Here is a 24,280-nt window from a genome sequence, read left to right as displayed (position 1 = left end):
TAGAAACTGATTAAGACCGAATCATAGGACTCAGACATAAATGAACTTTCCAGTGTTCAACATTATATTTACACAATGAGCACAATGCCTGTCATGTATTTTTTAAAATAGGCTTAACAGTTAAGAATTATTGTGTGCTTTCTGTATGCTAGATTCTACACAGTTACTATACAGTCAAATGCTGTAGTTACAAGCTTATATAATCTTCACAACAAGCACATAAGGTAAGTACTATTATTCCCAATTAACAAAAAAGTAAAGTAAAAAAAAAAAGAGTGTAATTTGCTGAAAAATTCACAGCTACTAAGAAGCAGAGCAGAGATTTGATAACAGCAGAGATTTTATAGTAGCTAATCAGCTGTTATATCATGTAGCCTTCCAGCATAGTAAGTACTAAATAAGTATCTGAAGAATTCATAAAAATTTAAATATTTATCTTCAGAATGATTCTTTCACAAGAGGTCAGGAAATCTAAAGGCTGTTCCCAACTTTGTTCTTGCTGCAGCTGATGGTAAGCACATTTCCAGAAGTCAAGTGTAGAGACTCCATTCACAAAAATGTCCTTGTGGAGTAGACAGGTTGGTTTGTTCTCACTGGGAAAGCCAAATCAAACTAGTACAACTTTTCTCTAAAATTAACCTCAACCCATTTTTTGCCCCAGGAATAATTACATAGTAGCTCTTTCAGTGTTTGAGGGATCCTGTCAATGAGTATCCTTCCTTTCCAGAGTTCTGAACTAACTGAAAATTAAAACAAAGGGTTAAGACAGGTGGGCACTAAAACACACAACCACACGCATATCTTTAGTAATGACTAAGCTAACATAGAGAATGTGGTTGCCTTCTGACCTACCGAATTGGATAGATTGACTACAGTAGGCATTTATCATTAAGCTTACTGCATAGCTGAGAACAGCAGAAAATACAATTTTTTACTTTAATATATTTTATTGATTATGCTATTACAGTTGTCCTATATTTTTCTCCCCTTCACACCTCACTACCCTGCACCACGCCTCCCACTATCATTCCTCCACCTTAGTTCATGTCCATGGGTCATATATATAAGTTCTTTGGCTTCTCCATTTCTCATACTATTCTTCACCCCCCACTGTCTATTTTGTACCTGCCATTTATGCTTCTTATTCCTGGTACCTTTTCCCCCATTCTCCCTACTCCGTCTCCCTACTGATAACCTTCCATGTGATCTCTATTTCTGTGATTCTGTTACTGTTCTAGCTGTTTGCTTAGTTTGTTTTTGTTTTTTTAGGTTTGGTGTTGGTAGTTGTGAGTTTGTTGTCATTCTACTGTTTGTATTTTTTATCTTTTTTTAGATAAGTCTCTTTACCATTTCACATAATAAGGGCTTGGTGATGATGAACTCCTTTAATTTGACTTTATCTGATAAGCATTTTATCTGGCCTCTCATTCTGAAAGATAGCTTTGCTGGATAGAGTAATCTTGGATGTAGGTCCTTGCCTTTCATGACTTTGAATACTTCTTTCCATCACCTTCTTGCCTGCAAGCTTTCTTTTGAGAAATCAGCTGATAGTCTCATGTGGGAACTCCTTTGTAGGTAACTGTCTCCTTTTCTCTTGTTGCTTTTAAGAGTCTTTCCTTATCTTTAATCTTGTGTAATGCAGTTATGATGTGCTTTGGTGTGTGCTTCCTTGGGTCCAACTTCTTTGGAACTCTCTGAGCTTCCTGAACTTCCTGGAAGTCTGTTTCCTTTGCCAGGTTGGGGAAGTTCTTCATCATTTGCTCAAATAAGTTTTCAATTTCTTGGTCTTTCTCTTCTCCTTCTGGTACCCTCATGATTGGGATGTTGGAACATTTAAAGTTGTCCCAGAGGTTCTTAAGCCTCTCCTCATTTTTTGGAATTCTTTTGTCTTCATTATGTTCTGATTGAATGTTTATTTCTTCCTTCTGCTCCAAACTGTTGATTTGGGTCCCAGTTTCCTTCCCGTCACTGTTGGTTCTCTGTACATTTTCCTTTATTTCATTTTTCATAGATTTCACTTTTTTCTCTATTTTGCAACCATACTCAACCATTTGTGTGAGCATCCTGATTACCAGTGTTTTGAACTCTGCATCTGATAGAATGGAGAGTTCAATCACTTAGTTGTACTTTTTCTGGAGCTTTTATCTGTTCTTTCGTTTGGGCCTTTTTTTTTTTGGTTGGAGTGCCTGTTACATAGTAAGGGGTAGAATCTTAGGTATTTGCCAGCATGAGCAACTAAGCTGTTCAATATTCTGGCAGTCCTGTTTATTTTTTCATTTTTAAATTTGTTGTTGTCTTCCTTTCGGTGTGCGAGGAGTCAAAGTGTATATACCTATGGCTCCATCTTGGCCAGATAAAAAATACAAAATTTCTAAGTGCAATTTCTCTTCAAAAATAAATCAGAAAGAAGTGCCTGGAAAAAATGTCCAGATTCTGCTTCCAAATTCATTGACTTGGTCAACCGTACCTCAACAGAAAGGAAGTGGTTCTGTCTGGCTCAGCATGATAGGAACATGGAGAGTAAAGCCCTGAATCTGGAACAAGACACCAGGAGGGAGAAGTTCTCTTCATCATAGTAGTTGTCAGTCACAGAGATCTCAGTAGGCAGCAGACACTCTTCTGAGGGTTTTGCCTGCATTAGCTTGGGCAATCATCCCATGATCTTTAGGAGGTGAGTACTATCATTGCCCCATTTCACAGAGAAAGTAATAAAGTTTAACAAATTCAGATCAATTGCTCAAAGTCAATGTTAGATGTAATGACACTGGGACTCAAATCCCCTAAGCACATTCAATGTAATTCGAAGTGATTTTTAAGTTCTCTCAAGTTCGTTTTGGATATCTAAGCCATTGGAGAAGTGAAGGGTGCTCACCACAAATGGTAGTCATTGTCATTGTCTGACTAGGTTTGTGTCCTGGACTGTAAACATTGTCATGTAGGGAAAGAACCCTAAACAAGGCACTGAGATATGCAATAATCAGCAGCATGCATGCTATATACCAGTGCTCATAAACAGGATACAGTAATGCTCAGGTCTCTTCCTTCATCTGAGAGAATTGCATGCACAGACTTTGGCCTGAGGAGGGCACTCAGCCCATGTCGATTTGACTCTTCTGAGGAATCCCACTTATTTGTTCACAAAGACCAGAAGATTGTCTGCTTCGAAAAGTTTTAAATAAAAGGCTTCCCTTAGTCCTTTGATTTCTTGGAATGTTTTCTTTTTTTAATTTAGCTTTTAACTTTCACAGTGATTTAAACTAGTTTTCATTTTCCTCCAGATAGTTAATGTTCTATATTCTATGTTAATCTTACTAAGGAGAGGCAGGGAACTTTACAGAAAGAGGCATTCTTTCCAAGGGTTGTTCACAGTCCAAACAATGACAGGGAGGTGCTGGAGCATCCTCCTGCCAGTTACATTCTGAGAAGCCCTCTCAGTGAGCTAAACAAATTCCTATTGTATTTTCAAACAGTCGCCCTGCCATAAAATAACCCTCTGTGTCATTATTGCTTCTGGCAAGTCAGTGGAGCTATGTGATAACGTTCCCACCAGGAAAGAAAATCCCAGCCCCAACATTTATTTAGAGAGATCCTGGAACTCTGCTGCTCCCTCCTCTTTAAAACCAAAAGCTCCTTAATAGAAAATATCGGCAATTAGTTGTCAAAGATTTCAGACACAAATTAGGCAATTTCTCTGAAATTAGGCAAGATTCCTATCAGCTCATATTCAGCAGCAGGAGTAAATAGTTAAAAAGTACTCATATACTGGGGAAGACTTCTCAGCACTGTTCACTACAGTCTCCATTGTCTCTGTGTACTTTCTGGAGGGAAGTAGGGTAGGGAAGTCTTAGCTAAGCTGTATGATTCCTGATTCTAAAAAAAAACTCTTAAATAAACCAGTCCTTTTTCTGTCATAAAATGTACCAAAAGCATTATCCTTATGCATGAGTAGCTCTCCCAGCTTCCTTCTCTAATCACAAAAATATAAAAAGGAGTAGGCTAGAGCTAGATTGATGCCATCCAGTTCTTTGAGACTAAAGGAGCTCAGAGTCCCTTAACTGAGAGGCCTCTAACCCGCTTTGGCAGCTGAGTCCAGCTGCAACTTTGAAAACCACTCAGAATCTGGGGAACCATAACATACTCCAAACACACAAACAATGTTTCAGCCTTTCCAGAGACACTGGAGTGATATAGACCAGAGTTCAAAGCCAAACATATTTTTCCACAGATACTTATTAAACAGGACAATGAATAGATAGATAAGGTCCACACCCTGTTTGAACTTATCCTCTAGCTCTCTCGCTTACTATTGGGGTGCCCTTGAGTAAGTCACTTTACTTCTATGAGTCTGGGTAGGATTTATTCCAAAGAATTCTTGCATGAGCAAATGAGAAATTGTATCTAAAGCATTTAACACACTATATATTATAGAAAGTTCTCAACAAATGGTTATTTTGATTATATTTGTTATCCTGTGATCTTGGAGGTATAGCAAAACAGTCTGCACTGGCCATTCATTCTTTAGAGTAATGCCAAAGGACAGGAAAGTCAATTTAAAAATTCTAGCTCAAATTTTCTCTAATTTCACCATTATCTGCTTACAAACATCCAGGCTTTTATTTCCAATTCAGTTTATGTAATTTTTCTCTGAATTATTAGCCACTGGGGAGAATAAAGAAAGAATGTAAGAATCAAAGATTTGTTACTTAGGCTTCTCTGGGTGGGGGTTATGTGTTGCTATGCTTTCACTTGTGGAGCAGAGGTAGATTGTTTAGTCCAGAGCCAGTTTCACAGCGATAAATGTATACAGTATAAATGTACTGCTCTTTCCCACCACCATACACAGTTACAAGAAATGTTCATGGTTAGTGAGTGACCTGGATCTCAGAAAAGAAGTAGCCATGTTCTTGGGGAGAAAAGAGCCAGTGAGAGCGTGGATTTAGGCCGGGAAGATGGCGGTGAGATAGGTGGGAGCAGAGTCCACTTCCCCGCACACAGGTGAAACACCTGGCTGATCTTCTGAGGAACAGAGCAAACAGCCAACAGTATCCCAGCATATATGAAGATTGGAGACCAAAAATTGTAGCGGACATTGAAAAACCAGATGGTAAGGAGAGTGCTTCAGGACAATAAGGTCCCCGGTTCCAGCGTGGGGACCAGGGCATCTACAGCCCCAGGTCTGGCACCCGCCAGGTCTGCCGCGGGGTTCTTGGGGGAGAGCTGGGTCAACAGCTCCCTCCCCCGAAACAAGGTTCGAGTAGCACCAGGATGGACCTGGTTGCTTAAAGTTGCAGGAGGGCAATAAGGATGAAGTGGTAAACACACAGAGGCTGTGTGCACCCGCTGAGACTGTGGACACTGGCTGGGGAGTGTTGGGCCCTGACGGACCCTGACCTGGTCAGTCCCCAGTCTGGTTGGAGAGGTGGGCTGTGTGAGAGGCCAGGCCTTTAATGGAGTGGAGTGGCAGGCTTGAGCAGGAAGAATTTTTCAAAAAAGAAAAGTGAAAAAAGAGGCATTCCATGGCAGTTTGGGGAATTCTCCTGCAGCAGCCACCCCGACCTCTGCTCCCCTAACCCTGCCCAGCTGTGCGGTGCTCCTGAGGTGGCAAAGAAGGCCCCGCGCTCAAGCGTGGAAGAGAGTGCTCACCCGAAGCTGCAGGTTGGGTGGCTTCCTGTCCCGTCAAACCCGTAGGCCCGGGATGAGGGAACCTGACCCCACTGCCCAGAGACACTGCCCACCCAAGGGGGGGGGAGCAGTAGAGGAGGCGCCCACCTGCATTCACAGCGGCAGCCACAGTGGCAGCCCTACCTTGCAGGGCCAACTGGCTCTCTAAGAGGAAGGCAGAGACAACCTCTGCAAAGGAGAACTGCAGGGCTCAGGGAATCATCAATCCCCAGAAAGACTTAACTCAGTGGGAGCGGGGGCTGAATTCGCCTGAGTGTTGAGAGTCCCTAGCATCTAGGACAGCAAAGAATGAGAAGGTGGTGACTTGCCCCAGTTGGTGCGCCTCAAGGACAGCGCAACTGATGGACTGAAGGCCTAGGCTGGGCGCAGAAGGGCAGCTTCTGGGCAGGCTTTCAACACACAAAAGCCCTGGACCAAATGGTTTCACAGGAGAATTTTAGAAAGTATTTAAGGAAGAGATAACCCCCCATCCTCCACAAATTATTCCAAAAAATTCAAGAAGATGGAAGACTCCCAAACTCTTTATATGAAGCCAGTATCACCCTAATCCCAAAACCAGATAAAGATATGATAAAGACATTACAAAGAAATAAAACTTGAGGCCAATATCACTGATGAACATAGATGCTAAAATCTTCAACAAAATATTGGCAAACTGCATCCAGAAAAGCGTTAAAAAGATCATACACCTTGACCAAGTGGGATTCATCATAGGGATGCAAGGATGGTACAATATTCACAAATCAATAAACATAATACACCACATAAGTGAAACAAGAAAAAAAATCACATGATCATATCAATAGATGTGGAAAAAGCATGTGATAAGGTACAGCATCCATTTATGATAAAAGCACTTAGCAAAGTGGGAATAGAGGGAGCATTCCTCAACATAATAAAGGCCATATATGAGAGACCTACAGCCAACATCATACTCAATAGGCAAAAACTTAGAGCTTTCCTGCTAAGATTAGGAACAAGACAAGGATGCCTGCTTTCACCACTCCTATTCAACATAGTACTGGAAGTGCTAGCCATAGCAATCAGACAAGAAAAAGAAATAAAAGGCATCCAAATTGGAAAGGAGGAAGTAAAACCATCATTGTTTGCAAATGACATGATAGTGTACATAGAAAATCCCATTGACTCCACCAAAAACTACTTGACCTAATAAATGAATTTGACAAAACAGTGGGATACAATGTCAATATCCAGAAATCAAAGGCATTTTTCTACGCCAACAGTGAAATATCAGAAACAGAAATCAGAAAAAAATATCCCATTTAATATAGCAACAAGAAAAATAAAATACCTAGGAATAAAAATAAGAATACCTAGGAATACCTAAGAATACCTAAAAAATAAGAGTACCCAGGAATACCTAGGAATACCTCCTAACCAAGGAGGTAAAAGACCTATACTCAAAAATTATACAACACTGAAGAAAGAAATTATGGAAGACGCAAACAAATGGAAGCATATACCATGTTCATGGACTGGAAGAATTAACATCATCAAAATGGTCATACTACCCAAAGTGATTTATAGAGTCAATGAAATCCCTATTAAAATACCGATGGCATATTTCACAGATATAGAACCAACATTTCAGAAATTTATATGGAACTATAAATGACCCTGATTAGCTTCAGCAATTCTGAGAAAGAAGAACAAAGCAGGAGGGATAACAATACCTGATATCAAACTGTATTACAAAGCCACTGTAATCAAAACAGCCTGGTACTGGCATAAAAATAGGCACATAGACCAATGGAACAGACTGGAGAGCCCAGAAATAAACCCAAATATCTACAATCAATTAATATTTGACAAAGGGGGGGAAGAAGCATAAAATGGAGTAAAAATAGCCTCTTCAACAAATGTGTTGGGAGCTCTGGACAGCTACATTCAAAAAAATGAAATTTGATCACCAACTTACACTATACACAAAAATAAATGCAAGGTGGATAAAAGACTTAAATATAAATCATGACACCATAAAAGTCCTAGAGGAAAACATTGGCAAAAAAATCTCAGACATTCCATGCAGCAACATTTTCACTGATATGTCTCGTTTATGCAAGGGGCATAAAGGAAAGAATAAACAAATGGGAGCTCATCAAATTAAAAAGTTTCTCTATGGCTAAAGAAAACAGCATTAAAATGCTGTTTATAGACTTGAAGTTTGGCTTGAAGTCTGGCTTTTTGTACTTATCATCACTTAGTGTAATTTAAGATCCTGCCGTGTTGTTGCACACATCAGTAATCCATTCCTTTTCATTTCTGGGCAGCAGTCTACTTGTGTAGATGCAACCCCTTAGGCATTCATCACTTTTTATGGGGCAATTATAAGAAAAGCAGCTATATCTTGCTCGCCTGCAGGTTTCCTGAGGGTCTTCATTTTTTATTTCACTTGGATAAACATTTAGGAGTGGGATTGCTAAATTGCATGGTAAGGCTATGAAAAATTGCCACACTGCTTTCCCATCAGCAGTGTGTGAGACTGCTAGCTGTTCTGCACCCCTTGCTAACACTTGGTATTATCAGATTTTGTTTTGTTTTCAATGTTAGCCATTCTGATAGATGTGTAAAGGTATTGCATTACAGTTTTGATTTACATTTCCTAATGACTTTTCCAGGGTTTATTTGCCATCTGTATATGGGTGTTTTTTTTATCCTCACCCAAGGACATGATTATTGATTTTAGAGATGGGAAAGGAAAGGAGACATTGATTGGTTGCTTCTCATAGCAATCAATCAAACCTGCAGCCTAGGCATGGGTTCTGACTGGGTTTACAACCATTCTCACTTCACAGGATGCCAGTCTAATCAAGTGAGTCACACAAGCTTGGGGCCATTGTATATTTTTCTTTGTTAAAGTGTCTGTCAAATATTTTGCTTATTTTGTTATTGGGTGTCTGTTTTCTTCTTAGTGAATTTTGAGAGTTCTTTGTATGTTCTGAATAAAAATCTTTTTATCAGATATAAGTTTTGCTAATATTTTCTACTGTTCTGTGGCTTGACTTTTAATTTGTTTAAAACTTCTCTTGTTTTAAAACCAAATTCCCCCCTCTCACTTTTCAAATGCTTTAAAGTGGTTTAATAAACATAGGTGTCTGAGGGGGAAACTTCATGGTTTGTCTATAATTGCAGAGGGGGCTTCCCCAGACACTGAAATCTTTCACTGACCAGTGACTCTGGTGAAGACCAATGGCCTGGTTCTTTCAGGCTCTGACATTTTAAGAAGTTGTGCACGTGTGTATCTCTGACTATCTTCTCTCTGGGCTCCTCCTCCCCTCTGCAGAGAGATATGCTTCTCCTTTTAGCTCTCTCTGCACTGGTGGCCAGAACAGCACAGCTCCCTCTCTGAGTCAGAGCTACCCTGAAAGAGCTCAAGGCCCGCAGAAGGGGAGGCACCTGGAGGACTGAGAGGATGGGGAACTCTCTCCTGAGAGAAAACAGGTGAGTCCAGGCTCCCTAAGAGGGACCAGAGGAGATGGGTCTGGGCAACGTAGTCAGAAAGTGAAAAAGAGGTCTGCTTTTAGGTGGAAAAGAAATTGAGTAAGAAACTGATGAGGATGAAGGGCCTCCTACTATGCCATACACCAAGTTCAATTCCTTACAAGTGTGGCCTTCTCCCAAGACCACAGTGAGCAGCTGGTGGAGAACAGCTGAGAGGGAGAGGACTTTGTCAATGGAGGTCTAGGCCACAGACCATCACCTGGGAAATGGAACAACTTTCTGAGACCCAGAAGGGACGCTCTCCTGAGCTCTTAATGACCTACAAAGGGCTCAGAGATACCACCACCTTTTTAATCACTGTTTAAGTTCAAAATAAATCACAAACTTCCCACCATTATGAGGTCATGCCTGGTGCACACTTCCTGCAACAGGTAAGCAGAGGTCATTGAAACTGGTAGAGAATTTGGCTTAAGTTTTCTGGACCCCAGTTTCCTCATTTCAAATGGAAATAATAATATAATATGTAGTTTGGAGGGTGATAGTGTGTGTGATGCTAGTACATAGTTCTTGACACACAGTCAGGTTCAATAATTAGAAGATATTTTTTTCTGGGGCCATCATGTTCAGTAACATCAAAGCAGTCATTGTATCACCAAAACAAGGAATCCCTAGGGTACAAAGCAAGGTGACCTAGGGAAAATGAGCTAATGAGGTCAGGGGCAGGGTGTCTTTACAGAATTATGCTTGGTGTCCCAGGTCTTGGTTCATCAGTTCGTGCCACTGGGAGCTACAACAAAATCCAAAATGCCACCTGCCGAAAGGAGGCTTGGGGAGCCTGTGACTTGTCTCCTGCCCGCCTCCTGAGAGCCAGTGAGCGCTGTCTGAGACCTCGCTTCCCAAATCCTCACAGTCCTTGGTCACTCTGCTACTCTGATTCTTTTATCAGATTATAAATTCCTGTTTTTGTATCTAGATATGAGATCCTCAAATAGAGAGATCGTTTCCTATTCATCTTTGAATCCTTGTTGTCAGACATTATTTCTGATGTATTGTAGCTACTCAGTGTTGGGTGAATGGTTGGAAATGTGGAGAAATACTGTTGAGAAGAAAAATAAAACTAAATGCAGATAGACGTGACTGAGAAAGTCATTATTGATGTCACATCTGTATTTTTGTTGTTTAGAACTGTGATGTGGGGGTAAAGGTTTACGACATGAATACTGTTGTAAAAAATTAGAAAATATGTAAAGTATAAACAAAGAAATAAAGTGGTAAATCACAGTTATAACTGCTGATAATGGTAGATTCATTATCTTTGCCAATATCTATATTTTCTAGCCATTTGTATTCCTTCATCTGAGTCAATAATGTCCTTAGCCCATTTTCATTTTGGATTTTGGTCAACTTTGTTTTACTGAGAGTAAATTTTATTTGTATTTTGAGGGAATTAACCACTGCTCATTAATATTACAAAAAATATTTTTCAGTCTGTGTTTCTTGTGCCATCCAGACTTTTTAATGTTTTTCTTATTCTATTTTAAACACATTTGAATTAAATCTAGAATGCCTTTTGGTTTCTACCAATTTATGCTGAAAATTCTTTCCCTACGCCAATATAAGGCAAATCCACACTATGATTTCTATGGCTGTATTGTTTTATATTTAGCCTCATATATTCAATATATGGTATCAGATATACCTCGTAAATATTTTTTCAAAAATACTAGTTAATAGTTGGCCCAGCATCTTCATTTCCATGTTGATTCAAAATGTCCCTTTTAATATATTCAAAAGCCTCACATTTACTTGCATCTGATTTTCAACTTCACTCCTACTACCCGGTTATCATGCAGTCTGCACACCGTACCATGTCTCTCCGGATCAAATCTGTTACAAAAGCCAGGAAAATTTCCCACACGCCCTCCCTCCAGTCGGAGGGAGGCTCTTTTCTAAGCTACTTATTCATTTATCATATATTTATTAAAAGTATAGTTGCTACGTGCCAGACACTGGGGCCTATGTTGGTGCTATACACCACGATGAACAGATAAATATGGTCCCCCACCTTGTGAAGCTCACAATCCAGTGTGGGATATACAGAAGTGAACAGGCAATTATAATATGGTGTGTATAGGAGAAATTCAGAGTGCAATAGAATCCTTTATAAATATTGCCTGACCCATACCTGGAAGAAATTTCTATAATGTCCACACACTATACCTTGCTTTCCTGGAGGTAACTCTTGTGTGTCCTTCAACACAGGAGCCAAGTAAATCACTGGAAGTGAGCATGAGAGACCCTTTCCCTTTCCAGAGAACACAGCAGACAGTTTCTTCCCTGACAGTGTCATCTTCAATAGTCCCAAAGGGCTGGTTAATGTCCTGGAAGGACAAAGGCATTCTAGCAAGATAGATGTGTCTAGAATGAATGAATACTCATTCGATGATCTAGAATGAATACTCTCTTGGAGAAAAAGAAAAAAGAAAGATGTTTCACAGAAATGGCAGAGGGAATAGAGTCACCCCAACAAAGCTGCCGAAGTTAACCGTGTGATTTGTATCATCTCTCAGGTATTTTAGGCGCTGGGGCCGCCACTTCACAGAAGGGTGTTTCTGCCTTCCATGGTGAGTGGAGCATGAAACATGAGCGTTGTTTTCTGGAGTTATTTCCTGAAGTGTGGTTTCAGTGTGTCATTTGCTGTAAGTTACCTGTTAACTACCCTTTGTCTGTGGCCACAGTGGAAGCCTGTCACTAGCCCGGATAATCATCTGAGAATCGGTCAGGGAAGCGATGCTTCGAGCTTGCTGAGAAACAGGAACAGCAGTCTCATGGGTGGTACGTGCTCCTCAAATAGGAAAACCATGGCAGCAGGGATGAAACTGGCTACCCATGCAGAGAAAGCCCCCTTAGCCACGCTGCAAATCCCAGAGTCTCCGTGTACGGAAGTGCACATTTCTGTCCCTTGCACAGAGAATTTATAACCAGGGTAATTATCCACCCTGGGAGAAACCTTTGAGAGTGAAAATAGGTAAGGATCGCTAAGTGATTGGTATCGACATTAACTGGACTGTCATAGCAAACCATGACATATGGTCATTCTCCTGAGAGCAGATGTCATCCTTGGCTACTGAGATGACAATGAGCTTCTATTACATTTATATAATGTTTTTTTCAAGGAGTCATCTATATAGTGTGATTACCTCTGTGCTCATATTGGACATATCTGTTTGTGTGTTTGCTTGTTTGTTTGGAAATCATAGATTGGGGTTAGGGCTGGGGCTGGAAAAAACCATGGCTTCTTAACTCACATGCTATGAAAGAAATCAGTATTTTGTCATAAAAATATCTCCAAAAATGTTACCTATAACATCGCCATAATTCCCCATCTATACAGCAATTTTCTATCAGCCTTAGAAAAGGGAGAAGAGAAACACAAAAAAGTGTCTCTGTCTCCTTCACTTTTTCTTTTTTTTCTATCCTCTTATTTTACCTATGCTGAAGAAGACATTATAAAGGCCTATACCTTCAACAAATAAAAGAGTTAAAAATAAGTTTTTATAAGGAGTATAATTTCTGTTGAGAGTTTCTGAACAATGAAACAACCAATCCTCTTTCTTTTACAGGAAAAAATTACCCATTTTTAAAGCCAGACAAGATTTCCCAAAGGAAAGTAAGTTATTGCTTTCATATCGCTTTCACTTTTGATAGACTTGCATTTCCAAACTGCCCCTTCTCTATGTTTCCAAAGCACCTTGGGCGTATTTCTATGAAACTTACACATTTTGCTTCAACTGGTCCAATTGCATGTCTTTGTTTCCCCACTTGACTGTGAGCTCCTTGAAGGAGGGACTGGCTGATTGGTGTCCGTATCTTTCAGTTAGTCCCTGAGGTTTGGAGGCTGAAGGAGTGAACTGGGAACAGTAAGCACAAAAGGTGGATTGCAGGGGCCCTCAGAAGGAGCAGCAAGGAGGCCGGCCTGGGCACAGAGAACACACAGCACGGGCAGGGAGCGCCTGGTCATCAAGTTTAGTAATGGAGCTTTTGTCTTGAGACTTTCAGAAAGTACTGAAAGGCTTTGCAATAAAAACACCACCCAGGTTACTCTGCAGAGAACGTATTGTGGTAGGGACTGGCCAAAGCAGATGCTGGAAGACCACAGAGAAGCTGGTGCAATGGTGTCTGGAGACACAACAGGGCTGAAGTTAAGGAGAAAGAAGAATTCGAGGAGAGGGTAGCGAATGAAATCATATGTAAGGAAGAGACTAAGAAAGCTTAGGCCTGACGAGAGGTCACTGCATTTCTAAGGAAGAAAAACAAAGTTTGCATTTTCCTTCCTGGGTTTACAGAGGAGAGCCTAGTTCATTGACTCCGAGTCTCAGAAACTGACCCTGTCAGGTGTGCGAATAATGGAGGACTGCCACCCCTGGCCGGTTCACGGGGGAACTGTGGTTCCTGGGAAACCCCAATCTGCGTCAGAGCAAAACATGGTAAAAATAAGACCTCTTCTGCGGCAACTCGCAGTCCCTCTCCCTGTAGCGACGGTCAGGGCAGTCCTAGACAGCCGTGGGGCTCTGTGGAGATGTGAGCGTCTGGGTGTCAGTGCTGAGGGGGTGTAACTCCAAATGCAGATGCTCACGGCCCACCCACCTCCTGTGTAGGGTGGGTTCCATGGGAAAGCACGGATTTTATATGCTTATTGAGCTGGTGTGTTTGCAAAAGGGTAATAAGTATGTCCGTTTGCCTCTTCGTTGAATGACCACAGCCAGTTGCCTTTAAGTAAACCGGCTTTTGAAAACTTGGGCTGCCAGCAGGTTCAGGAGTCGGAATGCTCGGAGTGTCCTCAGCAGTGCTTTCCTGGAGCTCCTGCCCCCACACTCTCACCCTCCCCTGGTACCTACAGTAAAAACTACAGCCCTCCCCTGAGTCGTGGGCCTCTCTTAGGCCCTTGTCTGCCTCTTGTGCTAGTGTGCGAGCCCCTTAAATGCAGGGTGTTTCTGTCTTTGTCTCCTCAATGCCTGGCACATGCAATGAATTTTGTGTAAGGAAGGAGAGAAGGGAGAGAGCAAGAGGGAAGTGTGGGAAGAGAGGGAAGAGCTCTGGCTGTGTCCTGTTTAGATGGCCCTGTCATTCCCTGGGGATGTGCCATAGGTCGGACAGTCTAGTAAGGGCTATCCCAGCTGTTCTGATTTCTCACATCCATGCCCCTCTTTAAGGCTCTTCACGACCTGAAATTCATTGAGTGTTTTCTTCCTCCAGGTGAAGGAACATCATCTGCTACCAACCAGGTATTATGAACATCTCTAAGCCGTTCCCTAAGTTGACAGTAAAAATGTAGACATTCCAGATGGCAGAAGTTGACCTGCAAGACCCCTTTTGACCTTAACAAGAAAGAAAGACTTTATTTAGATGCTCATGTTTGTAAGCCCAGGGGTGTATGCGGGCCTGGTGGCAGGAATAGCAGCCACCTTTGTTGCCCTGTTCATTGAATGAAACAAATATTTATTGAGCACTTAGTTTGTGCCAGGCAGTGTGCTGAGTGCTCCACATGCATCGCCTCACAGAACTGTCACCACAGCCCTTTAAGATCGGTACTATTATTTCTGCCATTTTATAGGTGAAAAAACAAGAGATGAAGTGAAATTCCCCAAATCTAAATAGCTTTCAAGGCGGCAGGGGCCTAATTCAGAAGCAAGCCTCCCTCCCAAATCTGTGCTGTTTACTGAGTACTTTGCTGCTTTGCCTTTAAACTTCTGAAAACTTCATTGAATGAGACCTCCTCTTGCATTATCTCCCTTTATATTAATGCAAACCTTTCTAGAATGGGTGGTTAAATATCATAAGCCATTCAGTAATATTTAGGTGTCATCCGAGCATTCTTTTTTTTTTTTGTAAGAATGGGCTGCTTTCAGGGCCTGAGACTGGGAATTACATGGAGTGGTCAAGGGTTACTCTGGAGCATGGGGCAGAGAGAATCCTGAGTAGGCTGAATACTCTAGGCAGCATGAGCACTCTGGCTGCCTGAAGTAGGTGCTGGGGTAGGGGCAGCCATTTGGGGGAAAAAATCCAAGAGATGGAGGGGACGAGCCTTGTGGAAGACAGACTTTGCTTAGTTGATACTGAAGTATAAAAAGAGTGACAAGAGGCCACGTCTTGATGATGGCTCTCTTTTGACCAGCAGGACAATGCTGACCAGAGCTCTGCAGAGGAGCTGTGCTATACCCTCATCAATCACAGAGTCCTCAGGAGAAGGCCGTCGGGGAACTCTGCTGAGGGCTACTATGAGAATGTCCCTCCCCTGGCCGAGGGGCCCAGAGAGTTGTGGAGAGGAACCGAGACTGACTACTCACTTCTCTGTTTGCCTTCCACCCCTAGGCATCCTTCTTCCCCAGAAAATGAATATGAATTTCTACCCACTAGACGCTCCTCTCACACCCTGAAATAGCCACACCCACTTATACCACTTCTGAGGCTCAGTTTTCCCATTTGTAATGAAGCAGTTGGACCAAAATTTGTTTCAGCCCAGCAAATAAACCTGGGAGTGGAAGGGCTCTGCTTCTCTCTCCCACCCCACCCCCACCCCACATACACAGAACAGCTCCTTCTACAGGTGTCTCTTAGCTCCTACTCAATATTCAACATCCAAAAATCAACCAACTGTCCTGAACAGTCTTTGACAAGGGAGTCACCATATTTGGCTCTAAGTGGCTTTGGAAATGGGCTGCTGCACTCAGAAGCAGGGGTGGGGGTGGGAGGGGGGGAGGGGGGTCCCCTGGTCTCCTACAGCTATGTGTATCACAAAGGGTTCAGCTCCTCTGTCCAGGTTCTTCAGAGAAAATGTCCCCAGGCTTGTCCTCTGAAGTCACAAGGAATCTGTACCCAAGGAGGAGTCTACTCATTCCACATGTGTTTATAGGCCCAACTGTTCACTCACATCTTTCTAGGTGGGCACCTGCGTGTTCCTCTTACGCCATGCCTCTAAACGGCATCTTTTGCAGTGTTCTTTGACTTTCTGGCCCTGGTGGCTTGGCTGGTTACATGGGTTGAATCTATAAGTCCCAGGCCAAAAATTTTACAATTTTTATGTCATTGTAATCCCTATGTATTTTTTAATTTTGCATTTAAATCTTAATAAGAAAATCATAGTATCAGAGAATGATAGTGTAGACAGATGTTTGGAGATCCTCTATTCCCAGTATTTTTTTTTTTTTGGCTCATTGGCCTTGGCCCAATGTAACATTGCAGGTTAGTGGCAGAACTTCATCCGGAGCCTGAGTCCCTGGTTTCCAATTTAGCACTCCTTCAATGAACTACATAAAAGAGCGTCTACTCCACAAAATATGTGCGTAGTAAGTAATGCATCACGTACAAAATAGGAATAAAATATCCACATAAAGAAAATAACACATACACACAATCCTTCTCTAATGAGCACTTCTTCACATGCTCGTTATTTTCCCTCATCTGTTCTGCAATGTTCCTAGAATTATATCTAGTCCCTAAAATAGTGGTCATCAAACTATGACCCCTGGGACAAATCTGGCCAACTGCTTGTTTTGTAAATAAAATGTCATTGGAATTATATGGCCATAGTCATATGCTTATGTAATGTCTGGGAATACTACAGATTTAAGTAGTTGTGATACAGATTTAAGTAGTTGTAGGACCTACAAAAAAAGCAAAAATATTTATTTTTGGCCCTTTTCAAAAACCGTTTGGAGACCCTTGCCCTAAATAATCAGAATTAAGATAAACTAAACAGAAATGTGTTGGGGTATTCATTTGACTTGTAAGAGCTGATACCAATAAAATGGTATGGAAATATGAAACCACAAATTAGATGAGTAAGTTCAATAACAATTAACAAATGAGGCTATTTTTATATTCCCACCTGTTTTCTCAACTTCCTGTTTCAACCCCTGGCTGCTGTCTTAATTTTAAGGATTTTAAAATAGTAAGAGATTTGTTAAGACAAACAATAGATGTACGTTTAATTACTGTTTTGTTCCCCAAACTTCTTTTGTTTGTTTAACCAAAGTTAGATAATCTCGTTATTTAAAATGCTCTACAAGGACAATGGGGGAGAGGATTGAATGGGTGGGGAGTGTCCAGGGTGGGGGAGAGTGATGGGGGGGTGGAATGGGAGCAACTGTCACTGAAAAACAATTAAAAAATTAAAATAAATAAGTAAATAAAAATGCCCCCCAAAATAAATAAAATAAAATGTTCTAAGTGCCCACTGGGGATAAATCCAGTGGTTGGAGGTTGGCTGTTTCAACACAGGTTTTCTGAGACTTCAGCCAGTTGATGGTCTTCAGCCCAAAAGCCAAACAAATCTCAGTGTCTTATCCTCTACCAACTTTCTCTTATTAGCACAATTCTTTTATATTGAACTCTAACTTTGACCTTTGGCCAAGATTCACTCAAGTTCAGTATGAGGCATGGGTGGAGGTAGGGAATACTGTGTGAGACGTCAGTATGGCTTAGGGGACAGAGCGTGAACTCTGGAGTTAGACAATCAGTTATTCAAATCCTCCATGGGCCTTGAGTGTGTAACTTGAAGGCTCGGCTTTTTCACCCACAAACAGGAGAATTCCATCTAATGTATGTAAATCCTTCATCACAGACGCTGAATAAATGATATCAAAAAGCAAAATGAAACAAAAAGCTTTATGATGTATATAAAGCAACACGTGCTTTTGTGCCTGGTGCTCCAGGTCACCCAGCAGTCTTTTAGCAAGGCAGAAACACAAAATTCTGGGTTTTGTGCTGCAATTTTTCACTTGGATATTGGGAGGCTGATGAGTTCAAATATTCTTAGTACATTATGTTACATTCGGTTGAGTCTTATCCTTACCTGTCTAAGATAGTATTTGCCTTTTATCAGGAATATATTAAGTACAAATGCTTAGCCAAAAATTGTTGTTCTTAAAATGAAATTTGAGAGATTATGAAAAAGAATTACATTTGAGCAGAAAAGTCCTTTGGGAGTGCTTTCAAATATGTACAATGTCTGTATAAGAGTACTAACCCCTTTTTATAGATATCAGGGTTTCTGGTGAAAATTGTGCAACACCTTCACAGAAAAGGCACATGAGACAAGGCAAGAAGCCAGGACAAGTGCAATATCAAAACTGAGACAGATAGTTAAACAGGAAATTTGTAGCCATTTAGTAAATTCTATCTTCCCTAAACCAAGGACACATAAGAGTAAATGGTGCGCACTTCTCCTCCCCAACCAGAGGGTAATCAGGGAGCAAGATAACAGAAACTTAATTAGTGTCATTTGCTGACCTCGTCCAAGGACAGATGAAGTTAAAAGAATTGATCTCATTTTGGCACATGAGCATACATTTGATGAATATTCCATTGAGATTGTTTCCAAGACTGCTCCTAAACTCCAAACCTTTAAACACCTCAAAAGAAAGGTCCCAACGCGCACTCTCCCTCCCAGGAACATGCCCGTGACTTTCCCTTCCCGTCTTCTTCCCCGACAGACAAGCATCTCCAACCCTAAGGGACCACATGAGGCTTGCAACCAGGGAGCAATGGGCAGAGGTCCCTAGGTTTGCCCCCTGACCCTGTCCCTAAGACCCCCTTTTCTCTGACTCTTAGTGAGCCAGAGAAGCCCAGCCTAGACTCATTTCCCCACCTAGTCCCTGTCCGGTTGCTTCCTCTATCCGAGGTCCTTCGTTGTTTCACTGTCCCCAGCTTTGATAAACACGCTCTCAAAATTACCTAGACTGGCAATTTGAAATCTTTCCTGCAGAAACTTAAGAACTCACACACCACCAGCCAGCCCTAGGCAGACCTGCTCAAGGTCAGGTCCTTATCAGTAACACACACACACACACATGCACACTATTTGTATGCAATTTCAAAGAATTGGGAATACAACTAATTAGTTTTAAAAATTCTTGTTCTTGATTTTTTAAAAAATGAGGCTAGGAATTTAAATTGTCCCCTCAAGTCCCAAATATATCAGAAAACTCGCCTCCCCCAGGCCGGTCTCGGAAGCGTACGCAGCCAAAGTTCACGGAGGCGCGTTTTACGCAGCCACCGAGGGCTGTGGTTTCCTTTTTATGATTAACTATCATCTATAAATAATCCCTAAGTCTGTGAGTAGATTTTTATTTAGAACAGAAAAGCGGCACAAGAAAACGGCAAGTGAGGAAAATCTACCGTTAACAATAAGTAAATTCAAATGCTGACATTATAAGAACAAATGGGTTCTACGACTATTCTCTGGGATGGAAGGACTTAGGCAGAAGTTGGAAGGTGAGCCGCAGGACTCCACAGAAGACTTCAGAGAATAGGATATTCTATCTACACTTCCTGACTCTGTTCTCTTCCTAGCCAGCTTCTTGTCTTCAGAAAGCAACTTGAAAGCCACTGGATCTGAGCATACCTCAGTTCTGCCAACTGTTAAATGGGTCAGTATAAGTCCCTCCCTCTTTCCTACAGACGAGTCTTTTGCAAGGCACTTGGGGAAGGATTGAAAGTCATCATAATCCCAGACAGTCTTCTACCATCTGACAATCACATTTCTCAACTCACCCTTCCCCCTCTTCATTCATGGTACTTGTGGATTCTCAGATATCCCACAAGCCAAACACTAACTGAACATGACTCTGAGGTGCCCGGCTGGGTGAGAGGCCACTGATGCTTGTGGTTGACCAGGGGGCTGTGCTTTGCTTCCCAAAGCCGGGGAGCTCTGGGCTTGTTCTCCTACTTCTCCTGGCCTTGGTTTCTTAACTATGAGATAAGGGGACTGCTTTCTAATGTTAATCATAAAGAAAAATATTAAAAGATGGGTCTGAATGAAGCTGCCAGAAATGCACTAGTGAACAGTGTGAATTAACTTATTTTTTTAAATATATTTGATTGATTATGCCATTACAGTTGTTCTATTCCCCCCTTCATTCCCCTCTACCCTGCACACCCCTCCCCCACCATTCCCCCCTTTAGTTTATGACCACGTGTTTTAAGTTCTTTAGATTCTATATCTCCCCTACTACTCTTGCCCTCCCCCTATCTATTTTCTACCTACCATCTATGCTACTTATTTTCTGTACCTTCTCCTCCTCCTACTCCCCTGTTGCTAACCCTCCATGTGATCTTCATTTCTATGGTTCTGCTCCTGATCTAGCTATCCTCTTAGTTTGCTTTTGTTTTAGGTGTGGTTGTTGATAACTGTGAGTTTGCTGTCCTTTCACTGTTCATCTAGAAGGGGCTGGAAAGATGAATTAACTTATTTTAAAGCCATGGAAAAGAAATGAGAGCAGAGAAGAGAAAACTGAGAAATGTCTCCCATTATTCTCAACACTGGTCAGTCTCTGAGTAGAGCAGAAGTTTATATCCGGAGTCCACACCTAAATGGGAGAGGAGAGAACACTCATTGAATGAATCCTGATGAGGCACGAACACACATAAAAAAAGGCAAACCTGTTTATTCAGATCCCACCACTGCTTCAGGATCAGTCGATGTTCTACTTCCTGGGCAAAGATTTTCCCATTTAAACTGTACTGGCTACTCTTTGTTCTGTCTTTATTTAATTTTAGTATATGACTTTTTTTTCCTGTTGCTTCTTGTATCAACATAAGAAATGCCCAGACCTATAAGAATTTTAATGAGTTTATCTGAGCCAAACTGATAATACTTGCTGGGAAGCAAACCTCAACAAATTAGAAAATGCTCTGGAAAGTGGCAATTTCGCACCTTATTTTATACATTACAATCAAAAGAGAAGAGGTAAGTGCCTTACATGAAATCCACTGGTAATAGGTTCAGCAGGCAAGAGAAAGCAAAGTGGGGGAGAACCTCTAGGATTGGATAAAAAGTAAAATGCTAAGGCACATATGAGGTCTGTCCAGAAAGTACCCAGCTGTGCACTATGAGCGATAGAGACGTTTGCTGAAGAAGGCACGAGACCCTCACACAGTCCTCCCAGCACAATGTTCCTTCTGCTCTGGTAGCAGAAACCACAGAACAAATTTTGCCCCATGTTTCCTGCCAAGACCCTGAGTCAGAATCTCAGACACAGTAGTTTTTGGAATCCCCAGATCAGCTTCGAGTTCTCGCACTGTGAGTTGCCGATGTTTGTTGACTACATCCCGTACAGTCCAACAGTGTCCAGCCCACGACCTGTCCCACCATAGGTGGCCCAGGATGACTATGAATGTGGCCCAATGCAAAATCATCAACTTACCTAAAACCTTTTTTCACTCATCAGTTTTCGTTAGTGTTTATGTATTTAATGTGTTGCCCAAGACAACCTTTCTTCTTCCAATGTGGCCCAGAGACGCCAAAAGGTTGGACAGCCCTGCATACATGTTCAACATTCTTGGGTGTTCTGCTTGTTGCAGGCCTTCCAGAATGTGGGTCACTTTCAACAGATTCTCAACCATCTTTGAAGCCTTCGTGCCACACTTTTATTTGCACTGCACTCATTGCACCCTCCCCAAAAGCCTTCTGAAGCATCCGAATAGTTCCCACAGAGGAATATTCAAGCTTAATGCAAAATTTGATACAGATTCATTGCCTTGCTTGTTCAGTCATTTTGAATGCGATGGCCACACAGAGCACATGCTCATTCAACAACATCTGCCACCCCCTCTGACTAGTACAGTGAAGTCATCATTGTTCACACACACACATTCCTGTCCACTCTCCTTGGCTGCCAGTTTACATTCATGTCATGCAAACTGTTCTCATTATATTAACAATAGCTGGACTTCTTTCAGACAGACCTCATACTTCTTTTACATAAGTGGGTACAATAGTTAGTGGGTACAGTAGAATAGTTAACAGTCAACAATGAACACAGTGACAGCAACAATGAGAGGGTCTGTGGTGCCCCTCTTTCACAGTGCCAGTACTTTGAGGGCTCTGGAAAAAGAAAATTTGACATTCCAAGGTATGTTATCATAGATGCAAAAAGACAATAAATAGACAGGCATTCAGTTTGTTGTGGACCACTCTGCCTGGTTTCAGGAATTGTAACTCGACCCCCTGTGGCTAAGGGCAAGGGACAACCTCTGGAATGCAAGCCGCAGGAGACAAAGCTTGTCTGGTAGCAAACGCTGCCTCAGTTTCCTCTCCCTGCCCCCAAAGTTTGGTCGGAAGTCAATGATGGGTAAGACCCCTCACAGTGGGGAGCAACCTAAGCCAGACACAATCACTTAGGAGGCCTTCATGGAAGGACTGGGGTGGGGGAGGCTGCAACAAAGAGCAATGGACTCTCGCCCCCTCCCCCGCCTTGACAAAGCCTGAGTCCCCTTGTCCTCTGGGAGAAGATTGTAGCCTAGGACATGACTGCTTGCCATGAACTGCTTTTAGAAAGTTTTTGATTTCAGACATTTCCATGTTGTTACTTTATGTCCCTGAGTTTGTAAGTCCATCACTCAGGCCTCACCTGGGCTTGCCAACTTTGGTATGTGGCCCCTTTTTGTCCACATTTGTTTTACCTGTGTGTTACCAGACAGCCTCATGATGTTCCAGAACTGTCAGTAAGGTCCTATTGCTTGCCACCTAGAGGCATAACTTTAAAGACAGGAGTTTGGTGCAAAGGAAAGGGGTTGTTTATTTAAAGGTTATAGAGTTTTAGAGTGGTGGTAGGTTTCTGCCTCAGGGCCCCTCCCCCTTTAAAACACCCAAAGACAAACAGCCATGCCACCCTCTGCCAGTTCAGGAATGTACCTGAAATCCCTTTTCCCACTCCTAAAAGTACCGCCCTTTATGAAATGCAGATAACTGCAGCAGGATTATGCAGGCAGCTGGGCAAATTTCTGGTCGCAGTTCAGCCAACGCTGCTGCTTTCTGTGCAGGTGGGGTGCAGGGGCTTGGTGCCCAGCCACGTGGCCTCAGGAACCTGCTAGTCACAGGAACTCAGGCTTCCTGCAGCTGACCGGGCCAGCCAGGGGAGAGGAAAAAGCCAACAACAGACGTTGTGCTTCCCGGCTCCATTTAAAAGTCCTCTCCCAGAATCCCATGTGCCCTGGAAGCCAGTGGGAGTGTCCAGCATTCCAACCAATGAAGGCCAGTGCTGGCCATGTGTGCCTCTGCCCCCTCCAGCTGCCTTGTTTAGTAAGGGAACAGAGTCCTGAACCATTCTTGCTCTGTACACGCTCCCTCCCCTGGTGGCCCCTTCCTTCACAGGGAGAGGGACCCACTCCTAACCTTCAGTTCTGCCCTGGGGTTTCCTCTCAGGCCCTGTGTTCTCCAGACGAGTGGTGTGACCCCTCTGTTGCCTATGCAGAGTCTGGCTCCCTGTAAGACCAGGATTTCTTTTCTTATTGTCTTCTTCTTCACTGGTGTCTCTTACAACCTTCCGCAAAACTCATTAAAAAGTCTACAGAACTCATTTAAATTGCAAGGCAAAAAAGAATTGTGCATGTAGATAGAATTTTTGCTGGGGCTGGAGGGCAGGTTTCTCTGACCTGGCTGTATGTATTCTTTCCATCCCTATCTAAAGGACTTCCAAAATAGACCAGTTTCACTTCTCAGATCTTTCCATTATTTTACGGATATGTGTTAAAACCTTATTATGCATCAGACATTATGCACATAATTAGAATGTGTGATGACCAACAAATTTGCCTCTGATAGCAGAAGAGTGTGTAAGTATCGTTATTGTGCAATGTATAATGTGCACTTTAGCCCAAATTTTTGAGGGAGAAATAAGGATGTGCATTACACATGAGTATAATGATTACATATCATGGGTATAAAAATGGGTATAATAATCCCATGTATAATGCACACAAAAATTTGGGTGAGTATTATATACAGCAAAAGATGGTGCCTTTTTTCCAAAAGCCTCAAAATGCTTTAGTCACAAAGTTCAGTTCTTTCCACACCAGTTGGGCCAAAAAGCCCGCCCTACAGAAAACCCTATGACTTGCAAGTTGTCAAAGCCCCAGACAAGACACTTGCATCTTGGTGCTTTCCAGAGGAGAAGAAAGGTCCAAACCAACCCTGTGTGGACCCCATAGGAACCAACTCTTCCTTCCAGCCCCAGGCCCTTCAGATGCCTGGCCCTGCCTGGGAAGACGTGGAGGGGAACTGAAGTACCCACCCCGCACCCACTGAACAGAGAGGAGGTGCCTCCCACCCCAGGTCAGTCTCATTCTCCCTCAA

The 24,280-nt window shown here is 42.3% G+C and overlaps 1 protein-coding gene across 1 annotated transcript; it reads left to right on the top strand.

Moving 5' to 3' along the window:
* Nucleotides 1-8,972: 8,972 nt before the first annotated feature.
* Nucleotides 8,973-16,725, top strand: GCSAM (germinal center associated signaling and motility). The gene is made up of 5 exons (XM_037144301.2): nt 8,973-9,144; nt 11,715-11,768; nt 12,768-12,814; nt 14,401-14,429; nt 15,320-16,725. The coding sequence occupies exons 1-5, from the start codon at nt 9,116-9,118 to the stop codon at nt 15,584-15,586; spliced, it is 426 nt and encodes a 141-aa protein (XP_037000196.2). The 5' UTR covers nt 8,973-9,115; the 3' UTR covers nt 15,587-16,725.
* Nucleotides 16,726-24,280: the final 7,555 nt, after the last annotated feature.

Source organism: Artibeus jamaicensis, unplaced genomic scaffold (genome assembly GCF_021234435.1).
Source record: "Artibeus jamaicensis isolate MK-2021 breed Jamaican fruit bat unplaced genomic scaffold, CSHL_Jam_final contig_3126, whole genome shotgun sequence".
NCBI classification, from domain to species: domain Eukaryota; kingdom Metazoa; phylum Chordata; class Mammalia; order Chiroptera; family Phyllostomidae; genus Artibeus; species Artibeus jamaicensis.
Note: the sequence above shows the minus strand (reverse complement) of the source record. Positions and strands in the feature narration are given on the sequence as shown.

Coding starts and splice junctions, on each gene's coding strand:
- GCSAM (XM_037144301.2), top strand. CDS start 9,116: ATGGGGAACTCTCTCCTGAGAGAAAACAG. Junction 12,815..14,400: donor ACAAGATTTCCCAAAGGAAA/GTAAGTTATTGC, acceptor TTCTTCCTCCAG/GTGAAGGAACATCATCTGCT. Junction 14,430..15,319: donor CATCATCTGCTACCAACCAG/GTATTATGAACA, acceptor TCTTTTGACCAG/CAGGACAATGCTGACCAGAG.